Source organism: Callithrix jacchus, chromosome 1 (genome assembly GCF_049354715.1).
Source record: "Callithrix jacchus isolate 240 chromosome 1, calJac240_pri, whole genome shotgun sequence".
Lineage (NCBI taxonomy): Eukaryota > Metazoa > Chordata > Mammalia > Primates > Cebidae > Callithrix > Callithrix jacchus.
The window spans coordinates 193541926-193560807 of record NC_133502.1 but is presented as its reverse complement, the minus strand read 5'-3'; the positions used below and the strand labels follow the sequence as shown (position 1 = coordinate 193560807).

The following is an 18882-nucleotide window of genomic DNA, read 5'->3' as shown; positions in this document are numbered from 1 at the left end:
AAAGGAGGGCACTCACGCAGGGCAAGGCTGTGAGCTGGGGTAGCTGGAAGGCTACACAACGACCAAGTGAGGCTGCCTGGTGGACAGATGGTGGAGGTTCCAGGGAGAAGGCAGGAATGGAGATGGGTGTGGGAATCCTTCACGTCCTGCATAATCTATGATCCTGAAAGAAGTACAGTCCCCAGAGACAAGAGAGAACTGGAGAACAGCAGGAGACCAAAAAGATCCAAGTTTAAGAGTGAGGAGGAAGGAGTGGCAGGACAGGAGTCAGTGGCAGGCTGGTCACAGGACTGGAGGCTGGAAAGCTGCCCGTCCTCCCAAAGCTCAGGAGGCAAGCAAGGGCCATGATGTCAGGGCTGCCAAGCCAGAGGCATGACAACAGTCGGGGCAGCCCGTGGGCTGGGTGTGATGTGGTTTCAGGAGAGTGAGAGGAAGGGGGATTGCAAACTGGAATTAATTATAAGACAAGGCTCTTGAAGGGTGAAGGGATCAAAAAATGCAGAAAAGAGTAGACACTAAGAGGATGCTAAGGTCCAGAGAAAGCCACTGTTAGGAGGGGCTTGAGCCCATTAGAAAGCAAAACTCTTTGAGATGGGGCAGCTGGGCTGGGGGGCTGACACTGGAGGCGTAAGCCCCAGAAAAGACATGGGGTGAGGGGAACATGTGGGCAATTAGGAAAAGGAAGTTGAGAAACAGAAGGCACAGGTTGGAAGGGAACAGGAATAAAGTCCAAAATACAGGTATCCAAAGGGTTAGACACACAAATGCAAAACCAAGAGAGAAAGCAAAACAACTAGAGGGGAATGCTTGCCCCCCTCCCAAGGGAGCTCAGAGAAGAAGGTCCCGCTGATCAATCAGGCCAAGCACATAGAAGCCAGGGAAGCCAGGAAAGAGCAAGAGCACAGACACACTCCTTTTCTCTGTGTCCACAGATCTACAAAGCTTAGGACCCCCTGAGTTTTACAAAACCAGTGCCAAGATGTGACTCTATTCAGGACCCAAGGCTACACTCCCTACCTTATTACCCTAGAGTGACAAGTCACTTCTGTGCATCTGCTGGCTACCCAGACTAAGAGCCTACTAAGGAGCAGAAAAGAAGCCCAACAGCACACACATCACCTTAAATCTGGTAGGAAGTGGAAGTGTTCAATACTCACAGGAACAATAAGCCCTTGCCAAGTCAATAAATTAGCTTCATCAACCTGGATGTTACGGAAGTTTTTCATTCCACATTTGCGGATTTCTTCAAGCTCCTGTTGATTGACAAAGCACAAAGGGGTGTCAAACAGGGGAAAGCACCACATATTAAGATCCCTCCTGATGCCCTCAAATTAAACCAAGTGCCAAAAATGCCAATGACAAAATTGGAGAGTGAGGACTAAACTGTGCTTGGAGTGGTTAAGGAGGCATGGAGCTTGCCATGGCAGTCCCCACTGCAAGGTCACTGCCCCTCTACCCATGTCCCAGACCAACACAAGCCCCCACCTCAGTGAATCCCCCTAAACATGACAGGGGGAACTGTGTTTCTGCAGTCATACCACCTCCTCTCTGAGTTGGTCACCATGCCTATTTCAATCCCTCAGTGTGGGATCTCATACACGGCAGGAACTATACTGAGGTATTGTACACCTGTTGCCTTCCAATCAAAATTCATTAACCACTGATTATGCATCAGACGCTGAGAACCTAAAGATGAATAAAACTAGGGACCGGGAACACATCAGACACAAACGCATATCCGGTTTTCCACCCAATGCTGTACATTTCAGAAGGACTCCATGGGCACACAGCAAAGAGAACCATCCAGTCTGGAACTGGGGTGGGAGTAGGGGGCGCGGGGATGGGACACCTTCACTGAGCCTCAGTTTCCTCAACTGCAAAACAGACCCAGAGTACAGAAAATGAAGGGGAGGCCATATTGCGGGCAACAGGACTCCTTGCAAATATATGGGATTATTGTATAAACAGTCAGTTCAACAAGTACCATTTCACCCAGAAAGCACAACTTTACAACTTCAGGATCTGGCCTGAGATGTCTTCAGAATTGTCTGTCACCTGTTTTTCAACTGTGCACCAACATGACATTTCCCATTGCCTCTGACACCTCCGTGAACACCTGGCAGACACAATAACCCAAGCCACCCGGCATGCCCTCCCACCAGCACACCAGCCTCACCAACATTCCTCCACTCTGACACACGGAGTGCTGCTGCTCCACACGCCTCAGCCCGGCCTGCCATGCGGTGGCACAACAGCCACCTCCACACCTCTCAGGCACCTTCTCTTCGGCAGCCCTAGCACCACCCAGTAGAGCCCTGCCTCCTTTGCCAGGCTGCTTCCTCTGGCCCAGCTCCAGCACCCTCCAGAACCTCCTTATATGGTGCTGCAGCTCAGAGCAGTATGGGGAATCCCTATCAGCCCCAACATCGAGCCCAAAAGCTCCTCTGCACCTCATACTTCCATCACATAGTGGTAGTTTAAAAGGCACCGAGGCTACACAGGCAGGGAACGAAACAATTTCCAAGGAAGGGGGAACAGGAGCCCAGTTACTGGTTCTGAGTAGGAGGATGTGCTGGGCGCCCAGCCCAGAGCAGCCGAGAGGGAGAGTGCACTGAATGAACACACAAAAGAGGCAGAACACACTGGTGCTTCATAGCAGGCAATAGACACGAGTTGCTCCCCACAGGGTGCTCCTGCTTGTCACCTTCATCTGCCCACCACAATCACCCGGACTTGGGCCCAGCCCCAGAAATTCTGGTCCAGCAAGTGTGGGTGGAGCCTGAACACAGATTTCTCACAGGCTGTGCCCAAAGTGAGGGAAGAGGCGCTGCTGGGAGCAATGACGAATCCATTTCTCCCTGAGGAGGCATTGGCAGCATGGGCTGTGACCTCCTACAGTGAGGAATGGGGTAGCCTGGCCCTCTTCACCTGCACGAGGGCCCTCTACCTGCATGAGGAGGTATGGAACTTGAGGGACCACTCCAACCTGCCAACTGTCACCTGGTCCTCCTGCTCACAGGACTCAACAGAAATGTTCCCCTGGGGATTATGAAGCCTGGACCGACTCAGGAAGAGGAAGAAGTCTCATACCCACACTGCCACCTCCTTCCACTCACCAAACAGAATGTAAGCTCAACGAGGGCAGAGATTAGGAAGCCCAGGACCTGCCAGGGCCTAGCTCACAGTGGTGTTCAAACATGTGCTTAATGACCAGGTTGGTGGATGGATGGGAAGCTGGGGCTTTAGGAGAAAAAAAGAACCTGGGGTGGAAAGGATTCTCTATAAATACAGTTCCAATGCTGTGTTTGGCTTTTTTGACCTTGGCTCGATACTAGAGTAAGATTCTTGGCTAAGTACAGAATATAGCATGCATGTCCCTTGAGGATAGAGTCCTAGCAAACAAAATGTTTTAAACCAAATACAGATAGAAAAAAAACAGGCCAGATAGAACTCTGAAACTAGACAACTAAAAAAAGAAAAAACAACAGTGACAATATCTAACATTTACAGGAGAAAACACATTTTAAAATCATCTGTAAATATATTTTATGGTTTCAGAAACCCACATTCCAACAGTGTAAAGTATGGGTGATAAACACAAGGTAAATCTCACAGGAATTACAAAAAATATGGCAAGACAAAACTCAACTGTAACATGAGAGTGAAAAACGGTATCTTGCTCAAGAAAAAGGAGAGGAAGCAGTGAGGAGCACTATGGGCAGGGGTGTAGAAAGGACACTTACTGGTGCTTTGGTATCAAGGAGATCCAGGGGATCCACAGACAAAGATAAAAGCAATACTGCCATGGGAGTGAGCCACACACCTGGCCAGAGAGAAGAATGGGCAACCCTGAGGATGCTAATGACAGCAGGGTTGGGAAGCACAGAGAATCCAAAGCAGGGTTATCAGATAAACTCCCAACTTACCTTGCTGTCAAGTTAAGCTCTCCAAAGACAGAAGAGGCAACTCCTTTGCATAATTCTAACCAACAAGGAAGAACTGATTATAATGCAGAAGTGAGAGAAACTGAGACAAACAAACAGGCCCTGTCATCTTCAAAGAATGATGAGCATCCTGTAGTAAAGTTTCTCAACAAGGTGTTGCCAGCATTCAGACATGACTCTGCACTTGAGCCTCCCAAGCCCTTACCCTGAGACAGATGCAAGGCGTTGTGACCAACCCACCCCAATTTCCCAACGTCCTCTAGAGCCCCCATTGAGAACCATCGGCACTATGAGTGGCCAGGATACTAAAAGACCTGCATGGCAGGTACTGTGGACAGATGGCCCTGTGGACAGAAACTATTTAGCCCAAAATGTTAATCATGCATCCACTGAGGAAAACAACTTCAAGAAGATAAATTCAGGCCAGTGATGGTGGTTCGTGCCTGTAATCCCACTATTTTGGGAGGCCAAGGTGGGTGGATTGCTTGAGCCCAGGAATTCGAGACCAGCCTGGCCAAAATGGCAAAACCCTGTCTCTACTAAAAAAAAAAAAAAAAAAAAAAAAAAAAATTAGCCAGATATGGTGGTGTGTGCCTATGGTCTCAGCTACTCGAGAGGCTGAGAGTTAAGAGTGGGAGAATCATCTGAGCCCTGGTGGTCAAGGCTGCAGTGAGCCAAGATTCCAACTACTACACTCCAGCCAGGGCACTGGAGTAAAACCCTGTCTCAAAAAAAAGAAGAAGAAGAAGAAGAAGAAGAGGAAGAAGAAAAAAATTCAAATAATTCAGAAGAGATCAGTTCCATCTGAATACCTGACACTCAAAAGGCCAGATGACTGAAACCCTCAAGACGGTTGTAAACCCTCAAGCAAAACTGTGTCCCAGTAACTGAGAATGGTCCTGATAATGAAAAATTAGGGAAGGAATTGAAGGACATCAATGCAAATTCCAAGAAGTGGAATTCAAAAGGATGTTATAAATGACAGAAGAAAGGCCGTGATAAAAACCGCAAGAGCAGCCCAGCTCTAGAACACTCAGGAAGACCAAAGCCAAGAATGACAGACGCTTACAAATAACACTCCCACAAAGGTTTCAGTTCTGCTCAGAGCAAGAAGCAGCCCAAGTCAGCTGCTCAGGGCTGATGGTGCAATGCTGACAAACAGAGAGAAGAGTTCAAGGGAAAGCAGAACCAGGCAGCTCGCACGTTCCTTCTCTTGATAAAGACAGCAGGCTTCCCAACCAGGGCAGGTGGTGCCAGAGACAGAGCAATGCTTCTCAGAATGAGGTCCACTTCAGAGTCCGGAAGTAGATTTCAATGTATAGAAGGAAACTGAAAGAGCCCAGGATGCCACTCAGCCCTTGAAAAAGGAAAACATCCATGCCCTAAACTCAAGCCCAGAGAGCTTGATGCCCACTCCAGGGCAAAGTATGGAACATGGCAGACAGGGATGGTTACTTAACAGCTTTACAAGCACTAACAGGAGAGATGGACCCTGGGCCCCAGCAGAAGGTCACTGACCCAAGTTCTGAGAGGAGACAGAACAGGATACTGCTGTATATAGCCAGTGCTCTGTTACACAGCTCAGATGTACACACCTAGTCTTGGCAAAGTAGTTAACAGTTTCTCTTTTGCTTCTTTTTGGGGTCTACAATAAGGCCTAGAAAACTAACTGTTTGGCCAGGCGCAGTGGCTCATGCCTGTAATCCTAGCACTTTGGGAGGCTGAGGCGGGTATATTACCTGAGGTTAGGAGTCCGAGACCAGCCTGGCCAACATGATGAAACCCGATCTCTACTATAAATACAAAAAAATTTAGCTGGGCATGTTGGTGAGCACCTGTAATCCCAGCTATTTGGGAGGCTAAAGCAGAAGAATAACTTGAACCTAGGAGGCAGAGATTGCAGTGAGCTGAGGTCATGCCATTGCACTCCAACCTGGGCAACAAGAGCAAAACTGTCTTGGAAAAGAAAAAAAAAAGAAAGAAAACTACTTAAAATCTCACCAGGTAATCCTCATACAAGGTCAGGTTTGAGAACCCCTTAGGAGCCACTAATTTGTGGTCATAGTCCTCTTTAAGAAATCTATGCCAGGGCCAGGTGTAGGGTGTGGTAGTTCATGCCTGTAATCCCAGCATTTTGGGAGGCCAAGGCAGGTGGATCACTTGAGGCCAGGAGTTTGAGACCAGCCTGGCTGACATGGTGAAACCCTGTCTCTACTAAAAATACAAAAATTAGCTGGGCATGGGGGTGCACGCCTGTAATTACAGCTATTCAGGAGGCTGAGGCATGAGAATCACTTGAACCCAGGAGGCAGAGGTTGCAGTGAGTCAAGATCGCACCACTGTACTCCAGCCTGAGCAACAGAGTGAGATCCTGTCTTTAAAAAAAGAAAAAACAAATCTAGGCCAAGAATAGTGGCTCACACCTATAATTCCAACCCTGGGAGGTCAAGGCAGGAGGACTGCTTAAGCTCAGCAGTTCAAGACCAGCCTGGGCAATATAGCAAGTCCTTACTGCTAAAAAAAAAAAAAAAAAAAAAAAAAAAAATTAGCCAGGTGTGGTGATATGTGTCTGTTGTCCCAGCTACGCGTGGGTTGACTTGGGACAACCAGTTGAGCCCAAAAGGTCGAGTGAGCCATGGTGGTGCCACTGCACTCCAACCTGGTTAACAGAGTGAGACCCTGTCTCAAAAAAGAAAAAGAAAAAAGAAAAGAAATCCAGGCCAGGCCTGATAACTCACGCCTGTAAACCTGGCACTTTGAGAAGCCGGCTAATCACAAGGTCGGGACTTCAAGACCAGCCTGGTTAACACAGTGAAACCCCATCTCTAATAAAAATACAAAAATTAGCTGAGCATGGTGGCACGCACCTGTAGTCCCAGCTACTCAGGAGGCTGAAGCAGAAGAATCGCTTGAACCCAGGATGCGGAGGTTGCAATGAGCTGAGATCACACCACTGCACTCCAGCCTGGGCAACAGAGTGAGACTTCGTCTCAAAAAAACAGAAAAGAAAAGAAATCCAAAAGCACTAAATGACTCTTCCCCCAGCAAAATATGTAGGAATCCTCCCGTCCAGTAATTCCAACTAAAATTCTTTGATACAACCCAACAATTCCAACTAAAACTCTTTGGTGCAACCCAAATGAGCAGTGTGCAGAATCCCACCAGGTCAGCCTGGTGATTTCCTCCCTCTATCTCCTGGAAGGATGTCCCCAACTGTCCTGCTACCACCAACCCCACATCCCCAACATGTTTATCATTGAAAGCCTCTCTCAAATGCCCATTCCTCTAAGGAGCTCCCCAAGTTCTGGCTAAAAGTGATGCGCCTTTCTCTCAACAGCCACTATGATGTTTCTTTACAAAACAGATAAACAGAGGCTGGATCAAGAAGAGCTGAGGAGAATCAAATGACTTTAGAACTGGTGGCCTGAAGTCACCCTGACAGAAAATGGGCTCAGAGAGATGCAGCCAGGTACCACCTATCAGGGAAGGAACAAATACAGGCTTAAAGACCAAAAGCCTCCAAGAGTCCTTGATAGCAAAATGACACCCCAAGTCACAGAATAAAATATTTTAGAGATCCAGTAAAGATCAGGTCTTGGTTCCAAACACTTAATTTTCTGCCTAGTACAAGACATGAACCTTAGCAGCAGTGTGAAAAACTGACTGGTTTAGCTGACCAACCGTTTGTACTGTGTTTAACATCCAGGCTACCCTCAGCTATTCAGAGCTAGGTGCTGTCTGGTTCTGGGCACCATACTTTAGAAGACCACATCAAATAAGGGCTGCTCAAGAAAAGAACAGCAATGACCATGTCCTTCTAGGAACAATCAAAAGGATCAGGGACCTACGGCCTAAAGAGATGTGAAGATGACACACATCTTGTTCAAACGTTAAAAAGCTCACCTGCTGGCTGGGCAAAGTGGCTCATGCCTGTAATTCCACACTTTGTTGTTTTTTGTTTGAGTGTAGCTCTGTCGCCCAAGCTGGAGTGTAGTGGTGCAATGTCAGCTCACTGCAACCTCCGCCACCCAGGCTCAAGTGATTCTTGTGCCTCAGCCTCCTGAGTAGCTGGGACTACAGGTGCGCACTACCACGCCTGGGTGATTTTTGTATTTTTAGTAGAGACGGGGTTTTACCATGTTGGCCAGGCTGGTCTCCAACTCCTAACCTCAAGTGATCCACCCACCTCAGCCTCCAAAAGTGCTCCTGTAATCCCAGCACTTTGGGATGCCGAGGTGGGAAAATCACTTGAGGCCAGGAGTTGGAGACCAGCCAAGGCAACTTAAGACCTTATCTCTATGGAAAAAAAAACAAAAAATGAAGCAGAAGGATTGTCTGAGCCCAGAAGGTCCAAGCTGCAGTGAGCCATGATCATGCCACTGCACTCCAGCCTGGGTGACAGAGCAAGACCTTGCCGCCAAAAAAAAAGGAATTAAACTTAAAATTTTTAATTTAAATAGTTTATCTGCAAAAGATTCAACCTTCTATATGAGTAAAGAAAGAATTGGGGCTAGTAAGTGTTCCCAGGCAGCTTTTGACTCAGTGCCAAACTCTTTAATGCCACCTCCATGTGGTCTAAGCCCCCTGACTTGGGGCAGTAGGCATCATGTCACTACAGATACTCAAATGGATGGAGCAGACTGGGCAGCCATTGGCCAGGGCTGTCAGCAAGAAGCCACCTGCACTGGGCAGAACTGTGCCACACACCCTCTTGAGTCTCCTCTGAAGTCAGTGCCACAGGAGCAGGTGAACAGACATGCAGAGGAATAACCAGTGGGGCCAGTCCGGGATGCTTCAGATGTCACAGCAGTGGTATGGACAGCATGTCTCAATGCAAAGACAGTAAACAAGCATATTCCATGTCACTATGTCATTTTTATATCTGTTAAATGGCAAAAGGCCTGTCGTATCCCTAAAGGAAAGCTAAGCTTAATGTCACTTTTCTTGGCTGTTGAGGGTGGGTTAAAAGAACAGAGAAATGCTGCTCTAGAACTCTTTTATTTTTAGATGAAGTCTCACTCTGTCACCCAGGCTGGAGTGCAGTGGTGCGGTATCAGCTCACTGCAACCTCCACCTCCCAGGTTCAAGCAATTCTCTGTCTCAGCCTCCTGAGTAGCTGGGATTACAGGTGCCCACCACCATGCCCAGCTAATTTTTGTATTTATAGTAGAGACGGGGTTTCATCATCTTGGCCAGGCTGGTCTTGAACCCCTGACCACGTGATCTACCCACCTCAACCTCCCAAAGTGATAGGATTACAGGCGTGAGCCACACGTCAGGCCTGCTCTAGGAACCTTTAGATCAGAGCAAGGAAAGTCCAGCAGACACTCATGGAGGGAACAGCTTTGCGTAAGAGAGGCGCCGAGATGGGCCTCGAAAGATGGGGGAAGACAGAACTGCAAGAGAAAAGGAGTCCGTATGTGGGAAATGTGTATGCAGAGGCATGGAGGGCAGATATCAGCAGGAATATTAGGGAAGCAGCAAGGAAGCCAGTTTAGCTTAAGTGTTTACCAATTCAGGTAAGTCATCATCAGGGTCAGAACTTTCAGCCAGGGTGCATGGCCAAGCCCCTGGGAGATGTTTAATACTAACATGCAGAGAGGCAGGGGAGGGGCAGAAGAGGGGCACAAGGGAGAAGGAAGGAGAGCTGACTGTGCCTAGACGTCATCTAGGACCTGCTTACTGCATCAGCCCCAAAGGCAGGAGGGCTACCTTTGAGTGGGGAGTGCTCCCAGATGTCTGTGATGTGCACTCCATGCCCTGCTTAAGAATCATCACATTCAGGGCCAGTTATAGTGGCTCACATCTGTAATCCCAGCACGTTGGGAGGCTGAGGTGGGTGGATCACCTGAAGTCAGGAGCTCAAGAGCAGCCTGGCCAACATGGTGAAAGCCCGTCTCTACTAAAAATACAAAAATTAGCTGGGTATGGTGGCACATGACTGTAATCCCAGCTACTCAGCATGCTGAGGCAGGAGAATTGCTTGAACCCTGGAGGCAGAAGTTACAGTGAACTGAGATCACACTACTGCACTCTAGCCTGGGTGATACAGTGAGAGTCTGTCACAAAAAAAAAAAAAAAAAAAGAAAAAAAAAAGAACACCACATTCATATGACCCAGTCTCTTGGCAAGGAAAAAACTGGAGCCTTGATGAATGCAGTGTCATTTCTACATCTAGAAACAAGCTCTTAAAAGGACCAAAACCTCCCACTGAGCTAGGCACATAGAAGAAATGGAAAAAAAAATCCCCTCTGACTGCAACAAGTTTATAGTCACCAAACCCCAGATACTGTTCTGAATTTTTTATTTTTGAGACGGAGTTTCACTCTTTTTGCCCAAGTTGGAGTGCTCACCACAACCTCACCAAAGCCTCCCAGGTTCAAGCAATTCTCCTTTCTCAGCCCCTTGAGTAGTTGGGATTACAGGTGCACACTACCATTTCTGGCTAATCTTTTGTATTTTTAATAGAAATAAGTTTCACCATGTTAGCCAGGCTGGTCTCGAACTCCTGACCTCAGGTGATGCACCCGTCTCTGCCTCACAAAGTGCTGGAATTACAGGCATGAGCCACCCCACCCGAACTGTTCTGAATTTTTTTTTTAAGTGAACACCAGCCAGCACAGTGGCTCACACCTATAATCCCAGCATTTTGGGAAATAAAGGTAGGGGGATTGCTCAAGGCCAGGCGTTCAAGACCAGCCTAGGAAACACAGCAAGATCCCATCTCTACAAAAAATAATAATAATATCATGTGCCAAGAAGCCTGGCATGGGAAAAAAAAAAATGGCCAGGTGTGGTGGTTCACGACTATAATCCCAGAACTTCTGGAGGCCAAGGGGGTGAACTACTTGAGCCCAGGGGTTCAAGACTAGCCTGGGCCGGGCGGGGTGGCTCATGCCTGTAACCCTAGCACTTTGGGAGGCCGAGGTGGGTGGATCACCTGAGGTCAGGAGTTCAAGACCAGCCTGGCCATCATGATGAAACCCCATCTTTAAAAAAAAAAAAGCCGGGCGCGGTGGCTCAAGCCTGTAATCCCAGCACTTTGGGAGGCCGAGGCGGGTGGATCATGAGGTCAAGAGATCGAGACCATCCTGGTCAACATGGTGAAACCCCGTCTCTACTAAAAATACAAAAAATTAGCTGGGCATGGTGGTGCAGGCCTGTAATCCCAGCTACTGGAGAATTGCCTGAACTCAGGAGGCGGAGGTTGCAGTAAGCCAAGATCATGCCATTACACTCCAGCCTGGGTAACAAGAGCGAAACTCCGTCTCAAAAAAAAAAAAAAGACTAGCCTGGAAAACATGGCAAAACCCCATCTCTACCAAAAAACACAAAAATTAGCTGGGCATAGTTTCACCTATAGTCTTCAGCTATTTGTGGGGCTGAGGTGGGAGGATCACTTGAGCCTGGGAGGTGAAGGTTGCAGTGAGCCGAGGTTGTACCACTGCACTCCAGTCTGGGGGATAGATTGAGACTCTGTCTAAAAACAAAATAAAATAAAATAAAAATTAGCTGGGCAAGCTGGTGCAGAGGCTCACACCCGTAATCCTAGCATTTTGGGAGGCCGAGGCAGGCAGATTGCCTGAGCTCATGAGTTCAAGACCAGCCTGGGCAATAAGGTAAAACTCCATCTCTACTGAAATACAAAAAAGTGGCCGGGCGCGGTAGCTCACGCCTATAATCCCAGCACTTTGGGAGGCCGAGGCAGGTGGATCATGAGGTCAAGAGATCGAGATCATCTTGGTCAACAAGGTGAAACTCCATCTCTACTAAAAAAATTAAAAAATTAGCTGGGCATGGTGGTGCGTGCCTGTAGTCCCAGCTACTCGGGAGGCTGAGGCAGGAGAATTGCTTGAACCCAGAAGGCGGAGGTTGCGGTGAGCCGAGATCGTGCCATTGCACTCCAGTCTGGTTAACAACAGCGAAACTCTGTCTCAAAAAAAAACAAAAACAAAATGTAGCCAGGTGTGTGAGCGTGCGCCTGTAGTCCCAGCTACTCAGGAGGCTCAGGTGGGAGAATTGCCTGAACCCAGAAGGCAGAGGTTGCAGTGAGCTGAGATCATGCCACCGTACTCCAGCCTGGGACAGAATGAGACTCCATCTCTTAAAAAAAAAAAAAAAAAAAAAATTGGGCCGGGCACGGTGGCTCACGCCTGTAATCCCAGTTTGGGGATTACACGGGGATCACGAGGTCAGGAGATCGAGACCATCCTGGTCAACAGGGTGAAACCCAGTCTCTACTAAGAATACAAAAAATTAGCTGGGCATGGTGGCACATGCCTGTAATCCCAGCTACTCGGGAGGCTGAGGCAGGAGAATTGCCTGAACCCAGGAGGCGGAAGTTGCAGTGAGCCGAGGTCACGCCATTGCACTCCAGCCTGAGTAACAAGAGCGAAACTCCGTCTCAAAAAACAAAACAAAACCACAAAAAATTCGCCGTGCCATGGTGGCATATACCTCTAGTCCCAGCTACTCAAGAGGATGAGGCAAGAGGGTCCTTTGAGCCCAGGAACTTGAGGTTATAATGAGATATAATCATGCCACTGCACTCCAGCCGGGGCAAAAGAGCAAGACCTTGTCTCTTGAAGAAATGAGGCCTGGCATGGTGGCTCATATCTGTAATCCCAGCACTTTGGGAGGGTAAGGCAGGTGGATCAGGAGTTTGAGACTAGCCGGGCCAACACGGTAAAACCCCATCTCTACTAAAAATACAAAAGGCAGGGCACGGTGGCTCATACCTATAATCCCTGCACTTTGGTAGGCTAAGGCAGGCAGATCACAAGGTCAGGAATTCGAGATGAGCCTGAACAACATGGTGAAACCCCATCTCTACTAAAAATACAAAAACTTAGCTTGGCATGGTGGTACATGCCTATAATCCAGCTTCTCAAGAGGCTGAGAAAGAAGACTTGCTTGAATCTGGGTTGCAATGAGCCAAGGTTGTGCCACTGTACTCTAGTCTAGGCAACAGAGTGAGACTTGGTCAAATAAATAAATAAATAAGCAAGCCAGGAGTGCTGGTAAATGCCTGTAGTCCCAGTACTCAGGAGACTGAGGCACGAGAATCACTTGAACCAGGGAGGCACAGGCTACAGTGAACTGAGATCACTGAAAGGAAGGGAAAGGAGGGAAGAAGGGGGGGGGGAAGCAGATTCCAACAAACGACAGAAACAGAGAGATGCTAGGAAAGGGGCAGCCATGGTATGAGAGGAAGTGGTCAATTATGAAATCATTCTGCACTGTTTACAATTCACAGCACATGGGATATGACTGGAGCCCCACCATAGCCTTGAGATGGGCAAATGGGGCATATAAGCCCCATTTTACAGATGGTAAAGCCAAGGTTCAGAGAGGTTCAAGTGAAAGAAACTGTACAGAGCAGACCCAGGACTAGAAACATTACTGAAATTTCTCTTCTTTGACTATCTCAGCCACCCAAAGTGGTGGGTTAATGCTCCCATCGGAAATGGACAGAGCAGGTGCTCTTCTTTACTCTGTGGGATCCCAGGAGGGCTTAGCTTGCTCTGGAATAGTACTGCCCAACATTTCCATCAACAAAAACATGAACATATTCAGTATTTCCCCTAGCCCAGCATAGCTAGTCATGATGTCCCTGTGTTATACAAGGATTATTTCTAGGCTCCTCCTGCCCAGGCAAAACAAAACCTGGCAGATGGAACTGGACATCTGAGGAAAGTTACATAAAATTGCCTTAAATCTACCAAATTCCAGTATAACTGGTCTATCAAAGTGAATAATTGTAACAGAAATGCAAACTTTCCAAGTTTTCATAAGGCAACTCTTGGCAATGACTTTTTATTTTTTTCCGAGACTGGGTCTTGCTCTGTTGCCGAGGCTGGAGTGCAGTGGCACAATCACAGCTCACTGCAGTCTCAACCTCCAGAGTTCAAGTGATCCTCCCACCTCAGCCTTCTGAGCAGCTGCGACTATAAGCATGTGCCACTGTGCCCAGCTAATCTTTTCACTTTTTTGTAGAGACGGGGTCTCACTATGTTGGGCAGACTCGTCTCAAATTCCTAGGCTCAAGTGATCCTCCTGTCTCAGCCTTCCTAAGTGCTGGGATTATAGGCATAAGCCACTGTGGCCACTAAATCATGATTTAAATATAATTCAATAAACTGAAAATGTAAACGTAAGCCTCATGATCTTCTAATGCAATTCTCTCATTTCAACTAATATTCAGCTAAGGGGGCAGGACCCATGGCAAGACATCATCCCTTCCCGAGGTCAGCAGTATCCTAACTATCTTACATTTAGTTATCATCATAGCTAATACACCTGGGGCCGGCCATGGTGGCTCACGCCTGTAATCCCAGCACTTTGGGAGGCTGAGGCAGGTGGATCACCTGAGGTCAGGAGTTCAAGACCAGCCTGGACAACATGGTGAAACCCTGTCTCTGCTACAAATACAAAAATTAGCCAGGTGTGGTGGCACACTTGTGTAATCCCAGCTACTTGGGAGGCTGAGGCAGGAGAATTGCTTGAACCTGGGAGATGGAGGATGCAGTGAACTGAGATCGCACCATTGTACTCCAACCTAGTGAAACTCCATCTCAAATAAATAAATAAATAATACACTTGGTTATGATCATAACTTTACAAAGTCATCTCATCATCCTCTGTAGAAATCAGGACACCAAGGAGTCAAAGGCAGAAATCTACATCTGAACTCTATCACTCTATCACAGCACACTCCTTCTCAGGTGGTCATCTAAGAGGACATGACAAAAGAGAACACTCAACACAGGCTTAGAGGAACGTACTGCACACAACCTCCACAGTAAGCATGGGGGAAGCGTGGTCAAGGCTCCAACTCAGCAAGCCTTGACACCAGCTTCTGGCTGCCAGGCCTCGTTCCTGGAAGGTGCTTCGGTGTCCAGCTGTACGTGGGTGTGCCTGGCATTCCTGACCTCCAGTACATACTCCAAAGTCCAGCACCCTCCTACCAGACTGACAGCTCCCTGAAGGCTGGGACACCGACCTCTTCAAGTCTATCCACAACAGACCCAATGACACAAAACCTGACACAGGACAAATGGGCACAATGGGAACTGCCTGTGTAAAACGCATAGAGAATCCCTTCAGGAAGCTTAGGTTTTTGTGTGCTGACTGTTCTTAACAAGAGGCACGATGGTGTGAAACAGACTTTTTTAACAAGCCATCTTAGATGGGTTCAGAGGCTATTCGACCTCTGTTACGCCTTCTTCCACACCATGAGTCCGGTGGGTCCCCTCTCAGAAAGATGGAACCACAGGAGTCCTGACTTTGACATTAACATCTGCTTTGGTTGCAGATGTGCCTGCTGGGCTGGGGGTGTCAAAAGAGAATGTTCCCCTCTCTGCTGAGCTATGCTAGGAAAGTGGGGGCAAAATCTGACAAGAAGATGAAATAAATTACAATCAGGAGAAGGGCAAAAAATAATTTTAAAGAAAATGAAATACAGAAAACTATAATCAACACAGCCCTGGAACTGTTAAAAAACAAAACAAACAAAATCCAGACAGCCACCTAATCTGAAATGAACCCTCTTCCTCTCCATCGTGTCCCTTCCTCAAAACCAAAAGCAACCATATAAAAAGAAGGAGCAGGGCCGTGAAAGCACAGGACCTTAACGGTGGGCCCAGCTCCACCAATGACTTCAGCTTCCCCATCTATAAACTGAGACCACTGGTGTCTGCCTTCCAAAGTCCCTCTCGAAGCTCTGGAATTCTAGACTGTGTGTGTGCCAAGGGTCAGAAGAAGAAACTACACAACGACCAGAAGCAACTTTCTTAACTTTCTGCTTCAAGGTTGAAAGAGAAGACAACAGCTGGGTACAGAGGCTCACCTGTGTAATCCTACCTCTTTGGGAGGCCGAGGCAGGCGGATCAGAAGTTCAAGACCAGCCTGGCCAACATACTGAAAATTACAAAATTTTACTAAAAATTACAAAAATTAGCCAGGAGTGGTGGCAGGTTCCTGTAATTCCAGCTACTCAGGAGGTTGCAGTGAGCCAAGACAGTGCCACTGCACTCCAACGTGGAAGACAGAGTGAAATTCTGTCCGTCACCCCCCCAAAAAAAAGGCTGAGGCGGGTGAATCACAAGGTCACAACGTCAGGCATTTGAGACCTTGTGAGCCTGGCCAAAATGGTGAAACCCTGTCTCTACCAAAAATACAAAAAAATTGGCCAGGCAAAGTGGCTCACACCTGTAATACCAGCACTTTGGAGGCTGAGGTGGGCAGATCATGAAGTCAAAATCAAGACCATCCTGGCCAACTCAGCGAAACCCCATCTCTACTAAAAATACAAAAATTAGGCCAGGAGTGGTGGCTCACACCTATAATCCAAGCACTGTGGAGGCCAAGGCGGGCGGATGACCTGAGGTCTGGAGTTCAAGACCAGCCTAACCAATATGGTGAAACCCCATCTTTATATTAAAAAAAAAAAAAAGGAAATTAGCTGAGCTTGGCAGCACATGCCTGTAGTCCCAGCTACTCGGGAGGCTGAGGCAGGAGCATCGCTTGAACCCAGGAGGCAGAAGCTGGGTCACTGCACTCTAGCCTGGAGACAGAGTGAAACTCCATTTCAAAAAAGAAAAGGCAGAGTAAACGAGACTGGTTCCCCTTCTGACTGAGGTTTGGAGCCCGGGGAAGGCAGAGTCACCCATTACGGACACAAGAAGGAAGCCAGACAGGAGAATCCTGGGCAGAAAAGCACCATCAGTCTTAACGCCGCCGTTCTGGCCCTGGGAACTAACAACTTAGACGTCCAATCAAGAGACCTAATCTGAAAGTTGGTAATTTCAAAGACGACAGGAGGATAAATTTACAATGATGGGAAGAAACCAGCGTAAAAAGGCTGAGAATACTCAAAATCAGAACGCCTCTCCCTCTAAAGATGATCACAGTTCCACATCAGCAATGGAACAAGGCTTGATGGAGAACGAGCGCATCCCAATGACAGAATCACTCTTCAAGGAATGGATAATAAGAAACTTCTGTGAGTTAAAAGAACATGTTGTAGCCCAATGTAAAGAAACTAAGAACTTTGAAAAAAGGTTTGATGAAATCCTATTGAGAATAGACAACTTAGAGAGGAATATAAGTGAATTAATGGAACTAAAGAATACAATACAGGAACTCGGAGAAGTATGCACAGGTTTAAACACTCGAATTGTTCAAGCAGAAGAAAGGATAACAGAGGTCAAAGTCCAACTTAACAAAAGAAAACAAGAAGACAAGATTAGAGATAAAAGGATAAAAAGGAATGAGCAAAGTCTCCAAGAAATGTGGGACTATGTGAAAAGACCAAATTTACGTTTGATAGGTGTACCTGAATGCGACGGAGAGAATGAATCCAAGCTGGAAAATACCCTTCAGGAAAATTTTCCTGAACTAGCAAAGCAGGTCAATAGTCAACCCCAGGTAATACAGAGAACACCACAGAGATATTCCTCAAGAACCCCAAGGCACATAATAGTTAGATTCACCAGGGTTGAAACGAAGGAGAAAATACTAAGGGCAGCCAGAGAGAAAGGTCAGGTTACCCACAAAGGGAAGCCTATCAGACTTACAGCAGATCTCTCAGTAGAAACTCTACAAGCCAGAAGAGAGTGGGGGCCAATATTCAACATCCTCAAAGAACAGAACCTTCAGCCCAGAATTTCATATCCAGCCAAACTAAGCTTCACAACTGAAGGAAAAATAAAATCTTTTATGAACAAGCAAGAACTCAGAGATTTTATTACCACCAGGCCTGCTTTACAAGAGCTTCTGAAAGAGGCATTACACACAGAAAGAAACAACCAGTATTAGCCTTACTAAAAATATACCAAAAAGTAAAGAGCACCAACATAAAGAAGAATTTACATCAATGAATGGCTCAAACAGCCAGTTAACATCCAATGGCAGTAACCCTAAATTTAAATCGACTAAATCCCCCAATCAAAAGACACAGCCAAAACCCAACGGCATGTTACATCCAGACCTGTTTCACATGCAAGGATACACAAAGACTCAAAACAAAGGAATGGAGAAAGATTTACCAACCAAATGGACAGCAAAAATAAATACATAAATAAATAAAAAGCAGGAGTTGCAATTCTCGTAGCGGATAAAATAGATTTTAAAGCGACAAAAATATAGTGGTAAAAGGATCAATGCAACAACAAGAGCTAACGATCCTAACACCCAGATACATAGAGACTTAGATTCAATGAGACAGAAAATTAATAAGGATATCAAGGACTCGAACTCAGATCTGGAACAAGTAAACTTAATAAATATTTATAGAGCTCTCCACTTCAAATACATAAAATATACATTATTGTCAATACCACATCACACCTACTCATAGGTTTAAATGAAACATTCATTGGCCATTATTAATACCCTTTTTTTTTTTTCAGAATAAAGCAATATTTCAGTTCACCCTCCCTCTCTCTCTTCCTCTTTCTTTCTCTCCTTTACTCATTTTTTTTTCTTTCCTTCTCTAAAAAAAAAAAAAAAAAGAAAGAAAAAAAAGGCCGGGCGCGGTGGCTCACACCTATAATCCAGCACTTTGGGAGGCTGAGGCAGGTGGATCACGAGGTCAAGAGCTCGAGACCATCCTGGTCAACATGGTGAAACCCCGTCTCTACTAAAAATACAAAAATTAGCTGGGCATGGTGGTGCACGCCTGTAATCCCAGCTACTCGGGAGGCTGAGGCAGGAGAATTGCTTGAACCCAGGAGGCAGAGGTTGCAGTGAGCCGAGTTCGTGCCATTGCACTCCAGCCTGGGTAACAAGAGCGAAACCCTCATCTCAAAAAAAAAAATTAGCTGGGCATAGTGTCTGGCACCTGTAATCCCAGCTACTTGGGAAGGTGAGGCAGGAGAATTGCTCGAACCTGGGAGAAGCAACAATATTACATCTGAGACCTCAACTTCTCAGTCAA

At 46.9% G+C, this 18882-nt stretch overlaps 1 protein-coding gene across 13 annotated transcripts in view; it reads right to left on the bottom strand.

Annotated features, from left to right (window-relative positions):
• Nucleotides 1–18882, bottom strand: part of UBE2L3 (ubiquitin conjugating enzyme E2 L3) — a 68377-nt gene that overhangs the window by 29518 nt on the left and 19977 nt on the right. For 3 of the 13 annotated variants that reach the window (XM_078335920.1, XM_078335922.1, XM_054239351.2), the window contains exons 2-3: nt 3744–3823; nt 1158–1253 (exon numbers count right to left, since the gene is read on the bottom strand). The exons of 1 other annotated variant lie outside the window; for it this stretch is intronic. In XM_078335920.1, the coding sequence (XP_078192046.1) occupies nt 1158–1253; nt 3744–3823 (176 nt within the window). Of the gene's footprint in view, nt 1–1157; nt 1254–2176; nt 2523–3743; nt 3824–3926; nt 3982–6811; nt 6910–18882 lie in introns of those variants that run through there. 9 more of the 13 variants (XM_078335926.1, XM_078335923.1, XM_002806551.7 and 6 more) reach the window with 5 other exon arrangements.